Below are 17,173 nucleotides of genomic sequence, written 5' to 3'. Positions count from 1 at the left end.
AGCACTGTTCTGAAGTCTTGTGAGAATATTTATATTCTCTTGAGTAAGGCTGTTACCAAAAGAGGGAAGAGCATAATAAATAGATGGAAGAATTATAGCACGAACTATTTCAAGTTTGGTTGACATTGGTAGAACAAACCTAAACCTATTAAATAATCGTAATTTAGCAACAACAGTTTTACAGATGTGTCTCACATGTTCAGAAAAATTGAGCCTAGAGTCCAATTTGACACCAAGGAATTTTAATGAATCGCTAACAGGCAACGGCTTATCATTTAGAAGAACTTCACAATCAGTATCCTTGTTGTGTTGGCTTTGCACAGAGTAGTTTACGATTCTTAAAACAGAACACTTGTCAGGATTCAGCTGAAGACCATGATCATTAGACCATTTATTAACACTTATCAAGTCGCTATTCATGCAGGTGACTGCTTCAGGAAACTCAGCCAAAGGGTAAGATAAAATAAGGTGCGAGTCGTCGGCGTAAGAATAGACAGAGCAGTGACTAAGCTGTGACTCAAGGTCGGCAGTGTAAATCAGGAAGAGGATAGGACCTAAGCAACTGCCCTGGGGAACCCCCGACACTTTTGGTAAAAAATGTGAAACCTGATCATTAACTCGAGTTTGTTGTGACCTATTACGGATATAGGAGGAAAACCACTGCACAGATCGACTATCAAATTGGTAAAAACTCAGTTTGGCTAACAGAAGATCAAAACTAACTGAATCGAATGCCTGTGAAAAGTCCAATCCAGTTACAATACTACCCCAATTTCTATCTCTTGCACAAATCAATTCATCCATGACATTCAGAAGAGCTGAACTAGTGCTGAACCCCCTTCGAAAACCTGACTGTGTTTTAGGAAGAATTTCCTCTGACTCAAGATACGAGACCAATTGCTCTCCAATCACTTTTTCCAATATTTTAAAAGCACTGGAAGGATTGAAATGGGTCTGAAATCAGAAACACATGAAGCATTGGTCTTTTTTGATAGCGGAATTATAATACTCTGTTTCCAGGCACTGGGAAAAATGCCAGTAGTCATGGATAAATTTACAAGATGACAAATAGCAGAATCACAATAATAGCTCAACGATTTAACCATATCAACAGAAATGCCGTCCACACCAACAGCTCGGGTTGTGATGCCGCTCATGACATCCCTGATTCGTTTCTCTGTCACTAGACTGAATGAGAATTTATCCTTCACTTGGCTACTTTGGTTCTCAGCGTAGAACTCAATCCTGCCCCTGTCTAAACAACCTTTGCCGCCCATTGTGGAGAAATATTTATTCAAGTCCTCAGGAGAGAAGGTACACTCATTTTCTCTGCTCGAGCCCAGTACGCCATTGCTTCTCAACGATGACCAAAAACCTTTTGGGTCCTTATTCTTTAATTGACTTGAGAAGAACCGCTTTTTTGCGCTTCTTATGGCCGAGTTTAATGTGTTTCTTGCTTTAGTGTAAGCAGATCTGGTCGAGCTGTTCCTACAACTCAAGAATGCTTTATGGCAATTGTTCTTAATTTTTGTCAGAGACAAAATATGATCGTCTCTCCATGGAGCTCTTTTCCTCGTTACATCTTCTCACAACCGGTGCACAAGAATTGAAAATGTGCAAAATTTTATTATTTAGAGCATAAACAACTTCATCAACTTCTTTGAGGGAAGCTATTTCACCCCAGTCACACTTTGATGCTAGTTCGGTAAAGAGGTCCACATCAAGGTTTTTCAGATTTCTGTAAGTTACATATTTCGATTTGCTCTTCTTTTTACAATATGGAAAATTGCAAAAAACCAAATTGTGATCCGTTATTTTTCTTCCAGCAGAATCAAGAATCTTCGCTGTGTCAATCATTCCAACATCGAGTTTAATATTCTTTTCTACAATTATAAGATCTATCAGGGTAGAAGAGTGTAATGGGTCAAAATTATAGAGGGGTTAAGTTTTTATATTTATTATTTAATTATCAGTAGGCCTATTCCTTACCTGGTTGGTGATAGTGGTAAACCTATCATGGTAAGGTAAATAGGCTGTTTTAGGCCTATCCTAGGGTTGAAGTAGGGATAACCTCACTTTTGGCAAATCACTAAAGACACTATTGTTGAGATTCACAAGTCACAGTATAGCATCGTTGTGTACAAAACGAGTGATAAACCGTTTCCGGGTAACCCCCATACCTAATATACACCTTTGGGAAGTACGGTCAAAGTTGTTGTTTAGGCTAGGGTGGTGAACCGCGATCACGAATACAATATCACGTACATAACATGCATACACTTTGTCGGACCCTAAGCTACACGTCACGGGTGGAAATTATACTTTTTGTTTAAACCAGCAATGATATTAAAGTTCCGCGTATAATTTCACAGTCGGCGCAGGTGCATAACAACATTAACAACATAACCTGTACTACTGTCGGCTGTCTTGGCGTTGTGTTGTGACAGCGCCAAGTTTGAACTCGTGACGTCACCGATCAGCTGGGAAGTGAATCAGCTGATTCCCCATCCCTAAGGGGTTAGGGAGGGGGAAAGAGAGGAGATCCCTTGTGGGCTAGGGATGCGAGGACATTCTAATTCTGCGATTTCCAGTGTTAGGACGTGTCTTGCTTTGAAAGAGTGATTGCTTTAGTGATTTTGCTAAACGTGTGCTTTAGTGTGTCAGTGAAGATCCCTGGAGTATACAGGTAATTCGCCGGCTTTATCTTAATAGTGTGTACTATTATTTTTTATTATTTAGCGATAAACCCTCATTTTATCCTTTTAGACATAAAACTCACGGTAGGATCTTTGTCGGGTGTTAGAACTTGTATAAGTCCGCTTTAGCGTATGCTAGGGCTCCCGTGGGTGGCAATAAAGAGTTTTAGGGATACAAATTTCGTTTAATATTGTGTTTACAATATATATTGAGGGTGACGGGGTTATAGCGGGCATTTTGCCGGGATATTCAGTAGGTGTTTAACTGCTGCGGCAAAGCGGGCAAAGTTGAACCCGTCTCTGCAGGTCGTGCAAACACGAGGTCGGGTGGAGCACGCTAAGTATATTCAGAAGAAATATTCTAAGTGTTGAGGTTGACGAAACTGCAACATTAAATTGTTTCAAAATTTCGTTGAATGGTTTTTCATTATTTTTAAATTTAATTTAATTAGCTGTTCCCAGGTGTGAACGATGATGATGGTACAGTAGCGTTGTTGGTTACCGGTACTGAGTTCACACCTGATTCACACTACATTTTTGCGTAAATACAAATCTGTACCTGTGCTAGGTTGTTGAGTTAATTAAATAAATTATTTTTATCTGAACCCTGGAAACTTCCCAGCACGCCGACTTGAGCGATCCGCTGGCGAGAGTTGGTGACGTCTTTCCCGCTTTAACTACGGAATAGCGCATATATTCCGAGCGGGAAAAACGGCACGTTACATTGGCGCCCGAACGAGTAGACATTTTTTGATTGATTTGGATTTAGTTTTACTGGAGTTGTGTTTTGATTTTAGTTGGTTAGCATATACCTAGCGTATCCTAAGTTTGAGCTGGTTTATATCAGTTGGAGGGAACTAGCGCTTGTTTTTAGGCTAACTAAAGACCAAGTAAAACTAGTTAACGACCAATTATTATTTAAAATTGTGGTTGTGAATTTATTTAGCCCACGCAGCATAGCCAATTTTGGCCGATACTTTTGTGCTTATCTTAGCAACCAGTTATCGTCAGTTGTATATTTTTTATTTATTGAACCTGCATTTATTGTTGTGGGGTGTATAGTATAATTTTTTTTTTTTTTATTTTGGTGTTGATTTGATAATTTAGTACTTGCTTTATTATTCTTTTAAATAGCTTGTTGGCTCTTAGGCATTTTATTTAACTGTTATAACTGGTGATAAGGGTTTAAGTGTGATAACACCTATACATAGACGTGGGCGAATTTAATTTTTTTTTAATTTAATAATTTTTTATTTTATTTTTGACTTTATCTGATTAGGCCCGTGTTACGGTCATGCCGAATACCACTGAGGTTGAGTCGTCGGTTGCTCAAACCGTTACCACGGTACCGGTAGTAGTGACAACTTGCGCTGGGACCTTTAATGTGACTACCAGTAGTACTGCGAACCTTCTCAATGTCACGCGGGATGTAATACCCCCTGCGACTCTAGGGGTGATCCCAAGGACAAACCCGACAATTTTGGGTGAAGGCTTGAGGTCTCCGTTCGATGATCCTCGCGTGGGGTGGATCCACGAATTGCGTAAAGAGGACCTCACACGTGAGATGGAGAGGTTTGGACTAGACACTCGAGGGAAGGTGGAAGATCTGAGGAGAAGGTTTTGCCAGTTCTGGAAGGACCCTAAGAGTCAGTGGCCTTTCTTGTCTCAGGCTGGTATGATTAACCAAGCCCAACAGCCTACATGGGTGACGGCTACGGGCCATGAACCTGGTTACATGCCTGAGAGTGCTTCTGGGGGTGATCAACGTCCTCCCTCCTTCCCAGGCGAGAATGTGGGGTCGGACGCCAAACATGTTGTTGCGGATAGTGTTTGTGAAATGCTGGGGCTTCCGCCTGGCACTGACGTGGACACAGTTAGGCAGACCTTGGCCGTGGTGTTGAGAACCGCGTCAGAACCAAAGACGTCAACCATAGACGGTTTACGTAAGGAGACTGGCCCATTTAATTTGACCGGTAGCCTTGTCACCTTTAGTGACGGATTCCAGCGGCCTATAACGACTGAAATTCAGCCTGAACCCGTATCCTCTGCAACCGGGGTGTCTTCGGCTAGAGTAGGTCTTCAGCCCTGTCTTGGGGGCGTGGCTCAGCCCTTGTGGGGTGACTCAATTTTGAGAACCCGGTCAGATGCTCGTCCTTACCTACAGCCGGGCAACTATACGCCGTATACAGATGGGCTACCTAGGCCGGTGGGAGAAAACAACTTCCGTGATAGACCGAGTACTGCGCCTTGGTTTTCTGGACAGCCAAGTGGTGATACGGTTAGGCGAAATAGAGAGTTAACTTTGCCTACGACTTCTACCTATTATCAACCGATGCTTGACAAGCGTAGTCGCGAGTTTACTTCGATTTGTGATTCTGTGCGGAAGTGGAATTTGCGATTCGATGGGAGAAGAGATCCCGTCTCGTTTGTTGAGCGGCTTGGTGAACTGATAGAAACCTACTCCTTGAGCGATGAGGAGGTGTTAAGAGCAATGCCAGAGCTGCTTCAAGGGGAAGCTCTGTTATGGTATCGGAACCAGAGGAGTTTTTGGGTTGGTTTCGCTGATTTTCTGGCTGATTTTGAAACCCAGTTTTATCCTCCCGGATACCGACGCTACCTTGACGAGGAAATTCGCAAGCGTACGCAGGGTGATAACGAGTCGTTCCGCTGTTATCTTACAGCGATATCAACCCTGATTCGGCGCAGTGGTGAATTCTCTGCTCAGCAGAAGTTAAACCTGGTCTATACGAATATGAAACCCGATTATAAACTTATGGTACGGCGTAGTGACTTTGCTACAATACCAGAGTTGACTCGGAGGGCCGAGGAATATGAGGCTTACTTGAGGGATCGAAGTACTTTTCGGCCTCCCCCTCCTCCGTCTCTAGCTCTTGTTCCGGAAACGGCTTATGTGTCAAAGCGTAGGATGGAGCGGGTGTTTGACCACGCTGCGGTTAAACCCATGCTAACCGAGGGTGTCGATGCTTGCGCTAAGGGGGAGACGATGGCTACTTCCGGTCCTGCGGTAAATAATGTAGATTGTGCCGGTCTTGAAACTCGGCGGGGTGTTCAACCCAGAACAATGCCGGAGTTGAATAGGTGTGCGCCCAGCGGTGAGAACCTGAGACCCATGCATAACCCGGAAAGGAGTGGGTTAGTGTGCTGGAATTGCGATCAGCGTGGCCACCGTTTTAGGCATTGCCCGAAACCTAAGAGGGTGCGCTGCTATTTTTGCAAGACGGAGGGCGTTACCACGTGCCGGTGCGGATGTCGTGCGGGAAACGGTGTCCGGACTCAGAGCCCCAGAGGTCAGCCGAGTCCGGGGCAGCAATACGACACACGACCTCCCACGAATGGCATCAGTGGCTCGAATATGTGAAGGGTTTCACGGGAGCCGTGGAAGGTGTCGACCGGGGTGACGTTAGACCCTTTGTGGAGGTTGAATTGTTTGGCGAAACCTTCCGAGCACTGGTCGACACTGGGGCTAGTGTCAATCTTATAGGGTCACGGATTCAGAAACTCCTTGTCGACAGGGGTGTGAACCCCACCACCGTCAGTGTAGTAATGAGAATGGCTGATGGTTCGAGCCGTGAAGCGGGATCCTTGTACCAGCTTTCAGGCCGGGTGGGCGGAAAAGCCCATACCTGGGAGGCGTATTATGTCCCGAATTTGACGTGCGATCTGATTCTGGGCATGAGGTGTTTAGAGGAGCTTAACCTGATCTGCGTTGATCGAAGGGTGATTTTGCCTACGGAGGTCATCGGGACGGGTGGTAATAACCTCAGCGCGATTGACGCTCTTGCACCAGAGGAGGAACATAAACTGGCAGAGTTCCTGAGAGTCGAGTTGCCAAAATTTGAGGCAGTTCCGGGACTGACTTCGCTGGTTGAGCACAAAATTCGGCTCAAAGAGGGTGCAGTGCCCATTAAACAGCGGTATTACCTGCGTAACCCCGCCATGCAAACCATAATTGACCAAGAGGTTGACGACATGCTGCGGCAAGGGGTGATAGAGCCTTCCACGAGTCCTTGGAGCTCACCGGTGGTGTTGATTAAGAAAACATCCGGCACCTACCGATTTTGTATTGACATGCGATCGGTAAATGACTCGTCAGTTAAGGATGCGTATCCTTTACCCCGGATCAATGGAATCCTGGAAAAGTTACGCCAAGCCAAGTACATAAGCACATTGGATCTTAAGAGTGGGTATTGGCAGGTACCTCTGGCAGTTGAAAGCCGGGCGATAACCGCGTTTACGGTTCCCGGCCGAGGGCTGTACCAGTTTACCGTTATGCCCTTTGGATTACACTCAGCCGGTGCGACGTTTCAGAGGTTGCTCGATATGGTTATAGGTGTTGAACTTGAACCTAAGGTCTTTGCATACCTTGACGACTTAGTAGTGGTGTCGACGACCTTTGCGGAGCACCTCGAACTTCTGAAACTAGTATTTGACCGACTTTGTGCTGCTGGCTTGAAGTTGAACCCCGAAAAATGCCACTTCTGCAAACGCCAGTTAAAGTATCTTGGACACGTGGTAAATTTTGAGGGGATAACCACTGACCCTGAGAAGGTCCAGTCGATTAGTGAGTTCCCGATACCTACCAATATCAAGAAGCTGCGTAGTTTCTTGGGTCTGGCGTCCTGGTATCGGCGCTTTATTGAAGGCTTTGCGACGGTGTCGGCGCCTCTACGACATCTGCTTAAGAAAAGCGCAAAGTGGCAATGGGGTGATGCGCAAGAGTCTGCGTTTCGGAAGTTGAAGGAGCTTTTGTGCTCTTCTCCCGTATTGGCCTGCCCCGACTTCAGTAAAACCTTCACGGTGCAGGTTGACGCCTCGAATGTGGGGCTGGGTGCCGCCTTAACCCAGGAAGTTGAGGGCAAGGAGGTGGTGATCGCGTATGCGAGCCGTCTGCTGACTGACCAGGAATCCAAGTACTCTACCACAGAGAAGGAGTGTCTTGCCTTGGTCTGGGCAGTCAGGAAGTTTAAACCCTACTTGGAAGGCTACCACTTTGTGGCGATTACAGATCATGTTGCTCTCAGCTGGCTCATGAAACTACGTGAACCGAGCGGTAGATTAGCTCGGTGGGTCATGGAGCTCCAGCAACATGATTTTGAAATCAAGTACCGCAAAGGCACGTTAAACAGGGTAGCCGACGCCTTATCCAGGTATCCAGTGGGCCTGGGGCCAAGTGATTTGGGTGACGAAGCCTGTCTTGACCCAACGGGGGTGGCTGCCGTGGAAGGTAGTGAGGCTGTCGAGGGTGACAAGCCATCAGTGGGCTCTATGCCGTCAGGTGATGAAACTGGCGCGTCTACACTCGTTCCTGGTGATAACGAACCGGACGAGGAGTTCATTAAAGATCGATGGTACGAACGTATGTTCGCATTGGTGACTAACCGGCCCAGAAGGTTTAAGAATTACTGTGTTAGGGCTGGACAGTTATACCGCTCCTTTGGCAATGCAGAAAACCCAGTCTGGAAGATGTGTGTTCCCCCTGACCGGGTGCGAGCTGTCTTAGAAGAGAACCACGATTTACCGACGGCAGGGCATTTGGGTGTAAAGAAGTCGATGGCCCGGGTGGCCGTTCGGTATTACTGGCCGGGTTGGAGGGGAGATGTCAAAATCTATGTCCGGAGTTGTCCTCAATGCCAAACCTACAAGGTGGCACAAACGAAACCCGCCGGTAAAATGTATTTCCGACGCCCAAAGGGTCCCTGGTCAACAATTTCTGTGGATCTCATCGGACCTTTGCCAAGGACACGGTATAACCATCGGTTTCTGGTGGTGATACAAGACACGTTCAGTAAATGGCTGGAGCTAGCTCCAATAGGAGCCGCAACCGCACAGAACGTGTCCCAGAAATTGAAGACGGTGTTGCTGCGTTATGGGGCTCCAGAGGTGATGATCTGCGACAATGGGACGCAGTTTGTCTCTCGAATAGTCCGCAGCCTGGCCGCTGAATGGGGCGTGCAATTGCAAACCACGGCCCCGTATAGCCCTCAGTCAAATCCGGTTGAGCGTCCGAATCGGGTTGTGAAAACCATGATTGCCCAATTTGTGAAGGACAATCACAAGGGGTGGGACCGGCTGTTGGAAGAGTTTCAGTTTGCAGTGAACACCGCTAGACATGACGCAACCGGATTCTCCCCGGGGATGCTCTGTTTTGGGAGGGAGTTAAAACCCCCAAAAACGATTTATGGGACGTCCTTTGAGAGTTCCGGGGAGGAGGCTGAACCGTCGGTGGGTGAGGTCTATGAAGGTCGTTGCAAAACCTTCCGGGAACTCTATAGCCAAACCCACCATAACCTCAAAGCTGCGTACCAACGTCAGGCCAAATATTATAACCTGAGGCGGCGTGAGGTGACTTATGAGATCGGTGACCGGGTTTTGCGAAGAGCGCATGTACTATCATCTGCGGCGGATGCCGTGGTAGGTAAACTGGCTCCAAAGTTTCACGGTCCGTGCGTGATTACCGGTAAAAGGGGGGTGAATGTCTACGAGGTGGAAGACGTTAGCTCTAAAACCCCTCATGTGGTTCACGTGAAGGATCTGAAGCCTTTTGTGGAAAGGGTGACTTAGGTTTTTTTTTAAACCCTAGGTGTGGATTCTTTTTTTTATTGGTTTTTTTTTTGCTCCCCGAAGTAGGAGGGGGGTGTAATGGGTCAAAATTATAGAGGGGTTAAGTTTTTATATTTATTATTTAATTATCAGTAGGCCTATTCCTTACCTGGTTGGTGATAGTGGTAAACCTATCATGGTAAGGTAAATAGGCTGTTTTAGGCCTATCCTAGGGTTGAAGTAGGGATAACCTCACTTTTGGCAAATCACTAAAGACACTATTGTTGAGATTCACAAGTCACAGTATAGCATCGTTGTGTACAAAACGAGTGATAAACCGTTTCCGGGTAACCCCCATACCTAATATACACCTTTGGGAAGTACGGTCAAAGTTGTTGTTTAGGCTAGGGTGGTGAACCGCGATCACGAATACAATATCACGTACATAACATGCATACACTTTGTCGGACCCTAAGCTACACGTCACGGGTGGAAATTATACTTTTTGTTTAAACCAGCAATGATATTAAAGTTCCGCGTATAATTTCACAGTCGGCGCAGGTGCATAACAACATTAACAACATAACCTGTACTACTGTCGGCTGTCTTGGCGTTGTGTTGTGACAGCGCCAAGTTTGAACTCGTGACGTCACCGATCAGCTGGGAAGTGAATCAGCTGATTCCCCATCCCTAAGGGGTTAGGGAGGGGGAAAGAGAGGAGATCCCTTGTGGGCTAGGGATGCGAGGACATTCTAATTCTGCGATTTCCAGTGTTAGGACGTGTCTTGCTTTGAAAGAGTGATTGCTTTAGTGATTTTGCTAAACGTGTGCTTTAGTGTGTCAGTGAAGATCCCTGGAGTATACAGGTAATTCGCCGGCTTTATCTTAATAGTGTGTACTATTATTTTTTATTATTTAGCGATAAACCCTCATTTTATCCTTTTAGACATAAAACTCACGGTAGGATCTTTGTCGGGTGTTAGAACTTGTATAAGTCCGCTTTAGCGTATGCTAGGGCTCCCGTGGGTGGCAATAAAGAGTTTTAGGGATACAAATTTCGTTTAATATTGTGTTTACAATATATATTGAGGGTGACGGGGTTATAGCGGGCATTTTGCCGGGATATTCAGTAGGTGTTTAACTGCTGCGGCAAAGCGGGCAAAGTTGAACCCGTCTCTGCAGGTCGTGCAAACACGAGGTCGGGTGGAGCACGCTAAGTATATTCAGAAGAAATATTCTAAGTGTTGAGGTTGACGAAACTGCAACATTAAATTGTTTCAAAATTTCGTTGAATGGTTTTTCATTATTTTTAAATTTAATTTAATTAGCTGTTCCCAGGTGTGAACGATGATGATGGTACAGTAGCGTTGTTGGTTACCGGTACTGAGTTCACACCTGATTCACACTACATTTTTGCGTAAATACAAATCTGTACCTGTGCTAGGTTGTTGAGTTAATTAAATAAATTATTTTTATCTGAACCCTGGAAACTTCCCAGCACGCCGACTTGAGCGATCCGCTGGCGAGAGTTGGTGACGTCTTTCTCGCTTTAACTACGGAATAGCGCATATATTCCGAGCGGGAAAAACGGCACGTTACAAGAGGATTCAGTCACACGTGTTGGCTCCTTGACAAGTTGATTTAGGTTCAAAGCTTGGAGAATTGATGACAGATACTTGGAATCAGGTTTTGTCATGTCCAGCAGATTGACATTGAAATCACCCTGTAGTATGATGGAATCCACCTCTGAGGCCTGATCTATAAACAAAGCATACAACAATGAGCTAAGAGAAGAATAAGGTGCAGAAGGTGGTCTATATGCAAAGCAGATACATAACTTTTACATGTTTTAGAACATGTTTTAGTTATGTTAGAACATGTTAGACTATGTTAGAACATGTTAGAACATGTTTTAGAACCAAATTAATTATGATATTTTCCCCACTACACAGTTTTAATAGACCTTCCACGTACGACATTTGTCCAAGTAAGGGTAGTTAATAAACCTAAAACGTTCATAGGTCTTCATATTGACTACATCGGTTTAACATTTTTAGCGGTTGCAAAAAATTGATGTGATATAGTGGAGACAGACTGACTCTCACCACTGCGTTATATAATACTGTAGTATAGATACATATTTTTTAATGAGAAAGGAAAGGAAGGAGTTCTGGTCTCTGGGGACATCGAAACGAAAAAGTAAATCGATCACAGGCTGAGCCCCTATGGCGATAGTTTATTATAAATATAAAATTGGCTGATAACGGAACTAAAGGACATGTAACAGTTATATCACACTTCTAAATTAAAACTGAGGCTTACCATAGGCCTATCAAATATTTCGGAGCACATGAAAAGAGCCCGAAATTTTAATCCCCAAAAAGGTTCACTAATCTTAAGCATGGAAAGAGCCCGGGTTTCCACAGGTACCTGACGAGGAGGAAGCTGACTATAAATTGTTTGTATATATAGTAGTTTTTTAGTAAATAGTGTTGTGTTTGGTTGGGTTAGGTTAGGTTGGGTTAGGTTATTAGGTTAGGTTAGGTTAGGTTAGGTAAACAGACTATATATTTTAGTAATGTAAATATCTTTGAATAATATATATTTTATTAATGTATCTTTTAACAGTGTATCTTTTAATATTGTAAATAATTTCATGTAATTCAACTGTGTTATTGGTTCTTTATCCTTTGAAGATCCGTTGTGAAAGTTCTAGAAAGAGACCGGGCTCTTTTCGCACCGTCCTGGTTGGGACCTTGGAGGTCCGGGCGCTTTTCAAGCGTCTGCCTGAGTTTTTGGGCTCTTTTCATGTGCGCCCAAATATTTAACCCCGTTTTACAGCACCAATGTCTCATATTACTGACACATCAACTGGTGCCTTTTTCCCTATAGCAGACAGATGTTGTAAATCATAGTGTAGCCAAGGGGTTGTCGGGTATTGTGTGAAGGCAATGCCCTTACCCGAACTGAACGAACGCTCTGCCACCCCCCATGTTCTGTCATTTCACTTTCTCTTTTTCTCTGAGCACATTTTGCAGTTTTTATTTGCTTTGGGCGTTTTGTGTGGTCGTTATTTCAAGCTCGTTCACTAGTTTCAAAGTGTTAGGTGGATGTATTCTACTATACTTAATAGATTAAAATTTAATTGTGATATGTGGTAAATCAATTTATTTATTTATTGATAAAATATCGCACTTTCTCAATTCCAATTAAATATTTGATTATAAATTCTTACAACAAAACATTTACAACATGACGCGTTTGATTACGCAAATTTGTATTTAAGTTATTCTCATCGGCGTTTTAAATTTGATTAGATAGGAAATTCATACATATCTACAGGACATCTTTTTTATCAATCAAATTCACTAACCACTAAAATATCACGATAAATATTAGGATACGAGTCCCTGTCTAATATCTCAGATTCTTAGCGAAGCAGTTAAATTAATGATCAGTCGCTCTTCACTTCTAAGGCTGGTTTTATGCACCGCAACACTCGCAAGTCGCGCCACGTCTTGCGGCTGACCAAAATGTCACGCGACAGCGACACTTTTTTGTCGCGTAAACTCACATCCGGTTGTGGGGGAATTAAAGAAATCAGTCTGTTCTCAATCCAATGTTGTGTGTTGTGTTTGTGATGTGGAAGTGATTATTAAGTTGTTTAATTATAGACCCTGTAGTGTTGTACACGTTAATGACAAAACCCCAGTTATTTAAACAACACATACAATTTACAGTTGGAATTGGGTCAACCCTCTTAAAGATTTCATTACATAATATAATGATTTAATTTATATTACAAATAAAGGGTAAAGAGCTCATTTATATACTAATTATTAACATTAATCAATATAAATATATGGAGAATATACCACGTGGAGTATGAAAAATACTACTGTCGCGGTGCATAAACGTGCCCATTTGATCCAATAGAACTTGAACCACGCGCGACACAATTTTTGAAGCTGCGATTCTAAAACCTGTCGCGGGTATTTAGAGATCTCCGAGTCGGCGCGGGTAGCATGGCTCAGCTGTCGGCTGTCTGTACATTGCGTCGTAACAGCAGACAGCACTATGTTTTCATTGCCCGCCACATCGTGGCAGCACCTACTGGTCAGTGACGTCAGCGCTATGATCGCCCCTTCCCGCCAGAGTGTGCTGATTGCTTGTTCACAACCAAATGCATGGGGCTTTCAATCTAGTAGTGTTATATAGTCAATGCCGAGAGGCCCTCGGCAATCGCCGTGTTCAATGTTAGGGGAATACGATCCTGATTTGGAAGCCTGGAATGGGGCCTGGGGCGGACCGCCACCGCTGCCCCCCCGTTGGTACGCCACTGGACGACGATGATGTTTCCGTGACCGCAGGTGACGACGATGATGTTTCCGTGACCGCGGGAGACGACGATGACTTGACCAACAATTTCAAAATGGCACACTTCTAGAAAGTTTTATTTATATATTTTTTTTAATGTCTTCATTTACCTTCAACGTGGTATTTATTTAATGTGTTTAGAAGGGTTTAAAGCTTAAATTGTCTACGTGCAATTTTTGTAATTTCTGCATTATTATTTCTTTAGACCACTTGAAAAACGACCTATAACTCCAAAATTACATACCGATACTATATGAAAGTTCATTTTTAAAGACATGGGTTGGTGTTGTAATACTTCAAATATTTGGTAAAATTGTAATTATCAGTATTAAGAATCTATTTTTTAGGTGTCTGTACAGAGATTGGATAAATTTTGGTTTCGACATTTCACTATTTTTAAGAAGTTATTATTAAATTGCAGGCTTAAGGATTAGTTTTAAATTTTCGGATTATTTAATCAGTAAGTTTAATGTATAAAAATTGAATGCTTGTGTCGGTCCTGCTACACATGAGCGTCCATCCATATAGGCAAGAGGGGGCTCGAGCCCCCCCCCCCCCTTTGAGACCCTATCAGGGTGACCATACAGACTGAGAATTCTGGGTTTGCGTAAATTTTTAAATCAGGAACTATGTGGGACTTTTGTACTCACACAGGGAAAACCTGTTTAAGGCTGCTGTCACGGTGGATTGCGATTGTCATCTGCGGGCGAACACAGCAAAATCAAGAATATGTACCGCGGTCATGGCAACTTCAAAAACATCTTCTGCGGTCGTGGTAATATCAAAAACATCTTCCGTGGCCAGGGCAATATCAAGAACGTCTTACGCGTTCACAGCAAGATCAAGAACATGTTAACTGCGGTCACTGAAAAGTAGATAAATTCAAATCCAAAACATCTTTATTTTCCTTACATGTAGGCCTACAGGAGATCTTCAGTTGTCATGGCAAAATCATGAACGTCTTTCGAGGTCACGTTAAAATTGAGAACACTGTCACCAGTCACGGCAAGATGGAGAATATATTTCGCAGTCACAGTGAAATCATGAACATAATCAACGAGCTCGGCGAAACCGTAACCATCTTCCGTGGCCACTGTAAAATAAAGAACATATTCTGCGGTCACGGCAAATTTGATATCATCTTCAGCAGTCATAGTCAAATAATGAACTTCTTCCGCAGTCTGTCATCAACTACATCATCCTTGATCACGGCAAAATCGTATACATATTCTGTAGTCATTGTAAAATTGAGAACATCTTCAGTAGTCATAGTGAAATCATGAGCATTTCCGAGGTTTAAACATCAAAAATCAAAAATTTGTGCGATCGGTTGGGCTCGACTCAATCCAAGCTTGGGCCGTCAATAATTTTCTGCCCGTACGAATCTCCCGTGCCAACCATTGGTCTGACCAAACCCGAAAATATGGAGTTACCGGACACTTAGTAGAAGGTACACTTGGGGACTAGAAATCAAGACCGGGAAAACCAATTTTTTTGGGGGGGGGGAAATCTGGAAAAAATAGGGGGTCTAGGAGTTCTGCCCAAATCAACCAATTTTTTTCAGATTGTGGAGTACATTTTAACAGTTAAAATTATTCATATTATGCCATTCATATTATGTGACCACAGTAGTAAAGCCTATTTAAATTTAAAAGACAAAGCAACAACATATAAATTGACATTTAAAGCAAATTAAAGTTTAAAAATAGTGTAAAAGCAAACTTTTTAGATCTAAATTTTAATCACATTTCTCAAGTAACTCCTAAGACCACTCTTTTTACTTGGGGTTTATTCTCACTGATGAGTGAATTGGCCACTTTGCTTTCTCAAATCAGTGAGAGAACATGTTCATTGTTAGGTAACTGTAGGAAAAGATATTTTTTGGACTCAACGGCACTCAGTGCATTGGCCGTTCCCAGTCCTGGTTGTGGCTTTTCAATTGAAAATCAAATCAGGCAAATGGAAATTCACTTAGTCTGCAGGTTTGCTGCGGCGGGGGTATTGATATTTGTATCCTCATTAATTGATAGCCCAATGATAGATGTTTTCTGGGTCCAGAATTGGCCTTGCTAATCCAAACACAGTTTCTTATCCACTGTTAGCTATGTAATAAAACACATGATAATTCGCTTGTTACCTACAAAGCTACGCTGGCTGAATTTCTGAAACAGTCTTACTTCTGGAATTATAATAGGTCTAGTCCATCTGTGCTTACACAAGTGGTCTTAATCAGTGATAACTATTACTCTCATTTCAAACTTACTAAATGACACAAAACATATATATTACTTTTGCATATAGGTTTACATTATACTTCTATATAACACATGAATATTTAGAATTGTTGAAAGAGTAATATAATTAAAAATGTTCACAAAACAAGACTTTTATCTCTGACCAAAAATGTTACAGATTGGTAAAGTTCAATTAAATGTTTAGGATTTAAAGTATAAAACATATCTTGCGCAGTTTTTATGTCAATTTTAAAATTATTATTGAATTTCAAGCTTTTTCCCCAAAATTTACAGCGTTTTAAACTTCAAACTTCTGCAACATTGCTGTTAAACCCGTGAAGCCGACTTTTTGCGCTCGGGTTTATCCCTGTCATAATTGGGTGAAGATTATCCGTCTGCGCCCGAGCGCGGGTAACCTCGTACTCGTGAAGCCGATTTCCAAGCCGCGGCGCAAAAAACCGGATATAACTGGATTTTGCGCTCGAACTAAGGATAACCCGTGACTCGTGAACCGCCTCTAAAAATCACTAATTATCTGAGCCAGGTGATGGCCGAGTTATCCAGACTGCCGGGTTATCGAGTGCCGAGTTTGCGGGACTCTACTGAAATATAAAATAGATGATCTGAAATAGTCTTGCCTTCGTATTTTTGTTGTGGTTTGCACGTATTTAGGTTAATTGGGGTTACATTCACGTTCTATTTTGACAAAACTTCTTTAATACTGCAATATTTTATGCTATAATATGAATATAATAAAATAGGTACCTAATAGTACTCTAGATGTTTAACCTCTTGTCAAGTGTACTAAGCTATGTTTGCCACTGTCATAGGCAAGGGTAGTGAGGACAAGCGAGGTCAAGAGGTCACGCCCGGGGTCGGTTCTCACTCGTGGCTCTACGTCAACGGCTACCCCATCATCTGTGACCGGTGGATGGAGGTGGCAGCACTGGTGTCTACCATCAACCCGTCGCTCAGTATCACCAACGATGTTGTCGAGGTGGCGCTACTGCAACAGGAGTTGTTGTGGGTGTTGTACGACCTCGGGCACTTGGCACAGTTCCCGATCGCCATAGGTAGCTTTACTATTCTACAGATTTTTAAAAAAAGCGTAGAAGAATGGTGTGAAAAACAATATATACCAGTTGTTCCACAAAGAGGTTGCTATTTTTAAATGATTATACCAACTTGATAGTCCACACCAATAATAAATGCATATGGTATCTAAAAATATTTCTCTCTGTCCTTCTTGATTGCGACTAATAAGTACAAAATGGTGTAACGTCACAATAATGGTGTATTTTTGCT

At 43.1% G+C, this 17,173-nt stretch overlaps 1 protein-coding gene across 1 annotated transcript in view; it reads left to right on the top strand.

Annotated features, from left to right (window-relative positions):
- LOC128985355 (menin-like) overlaps positions 1–17,173 on the top strand; it is a 36,902-nt gene that overhangs the window by 10,348 nt on the left and 9,381 nt on the right. The window contains exon 3 of the mRNA XM_054404780.1: positions 16,699–16,941. Coding sequence (XP_054260755.1) covers positions 16,699–16,941 — 243 coding nt within the window. The remainder of the gene's footprint in view (positions 1–16,698; positions 16,942–17,173) is intronic.

This window comes from Macrosteles quadrilineatus, unplaced genomic scaffold (assembly GCF_028750875.1).
Source record: "Macrosteles quadrilineatus isolate MER2022 unplaced genomic scaffold, UCM_ALF_1.0 Scaffold_2__2_contigs__length_208266976, whole genome shotgun sequence".
NCBI classification, from domain to species: Eukaryota; Metazoa; Arthropoda; class Insecta; order Hemiptera; family Cicadellidae; genus Macrosteles; species Macrosteles quadrilineatus.
Note: the sequence above shows the minus strand (reverse complement) of the source record. Positions and strands in the feature narration are given on the sequence as shown.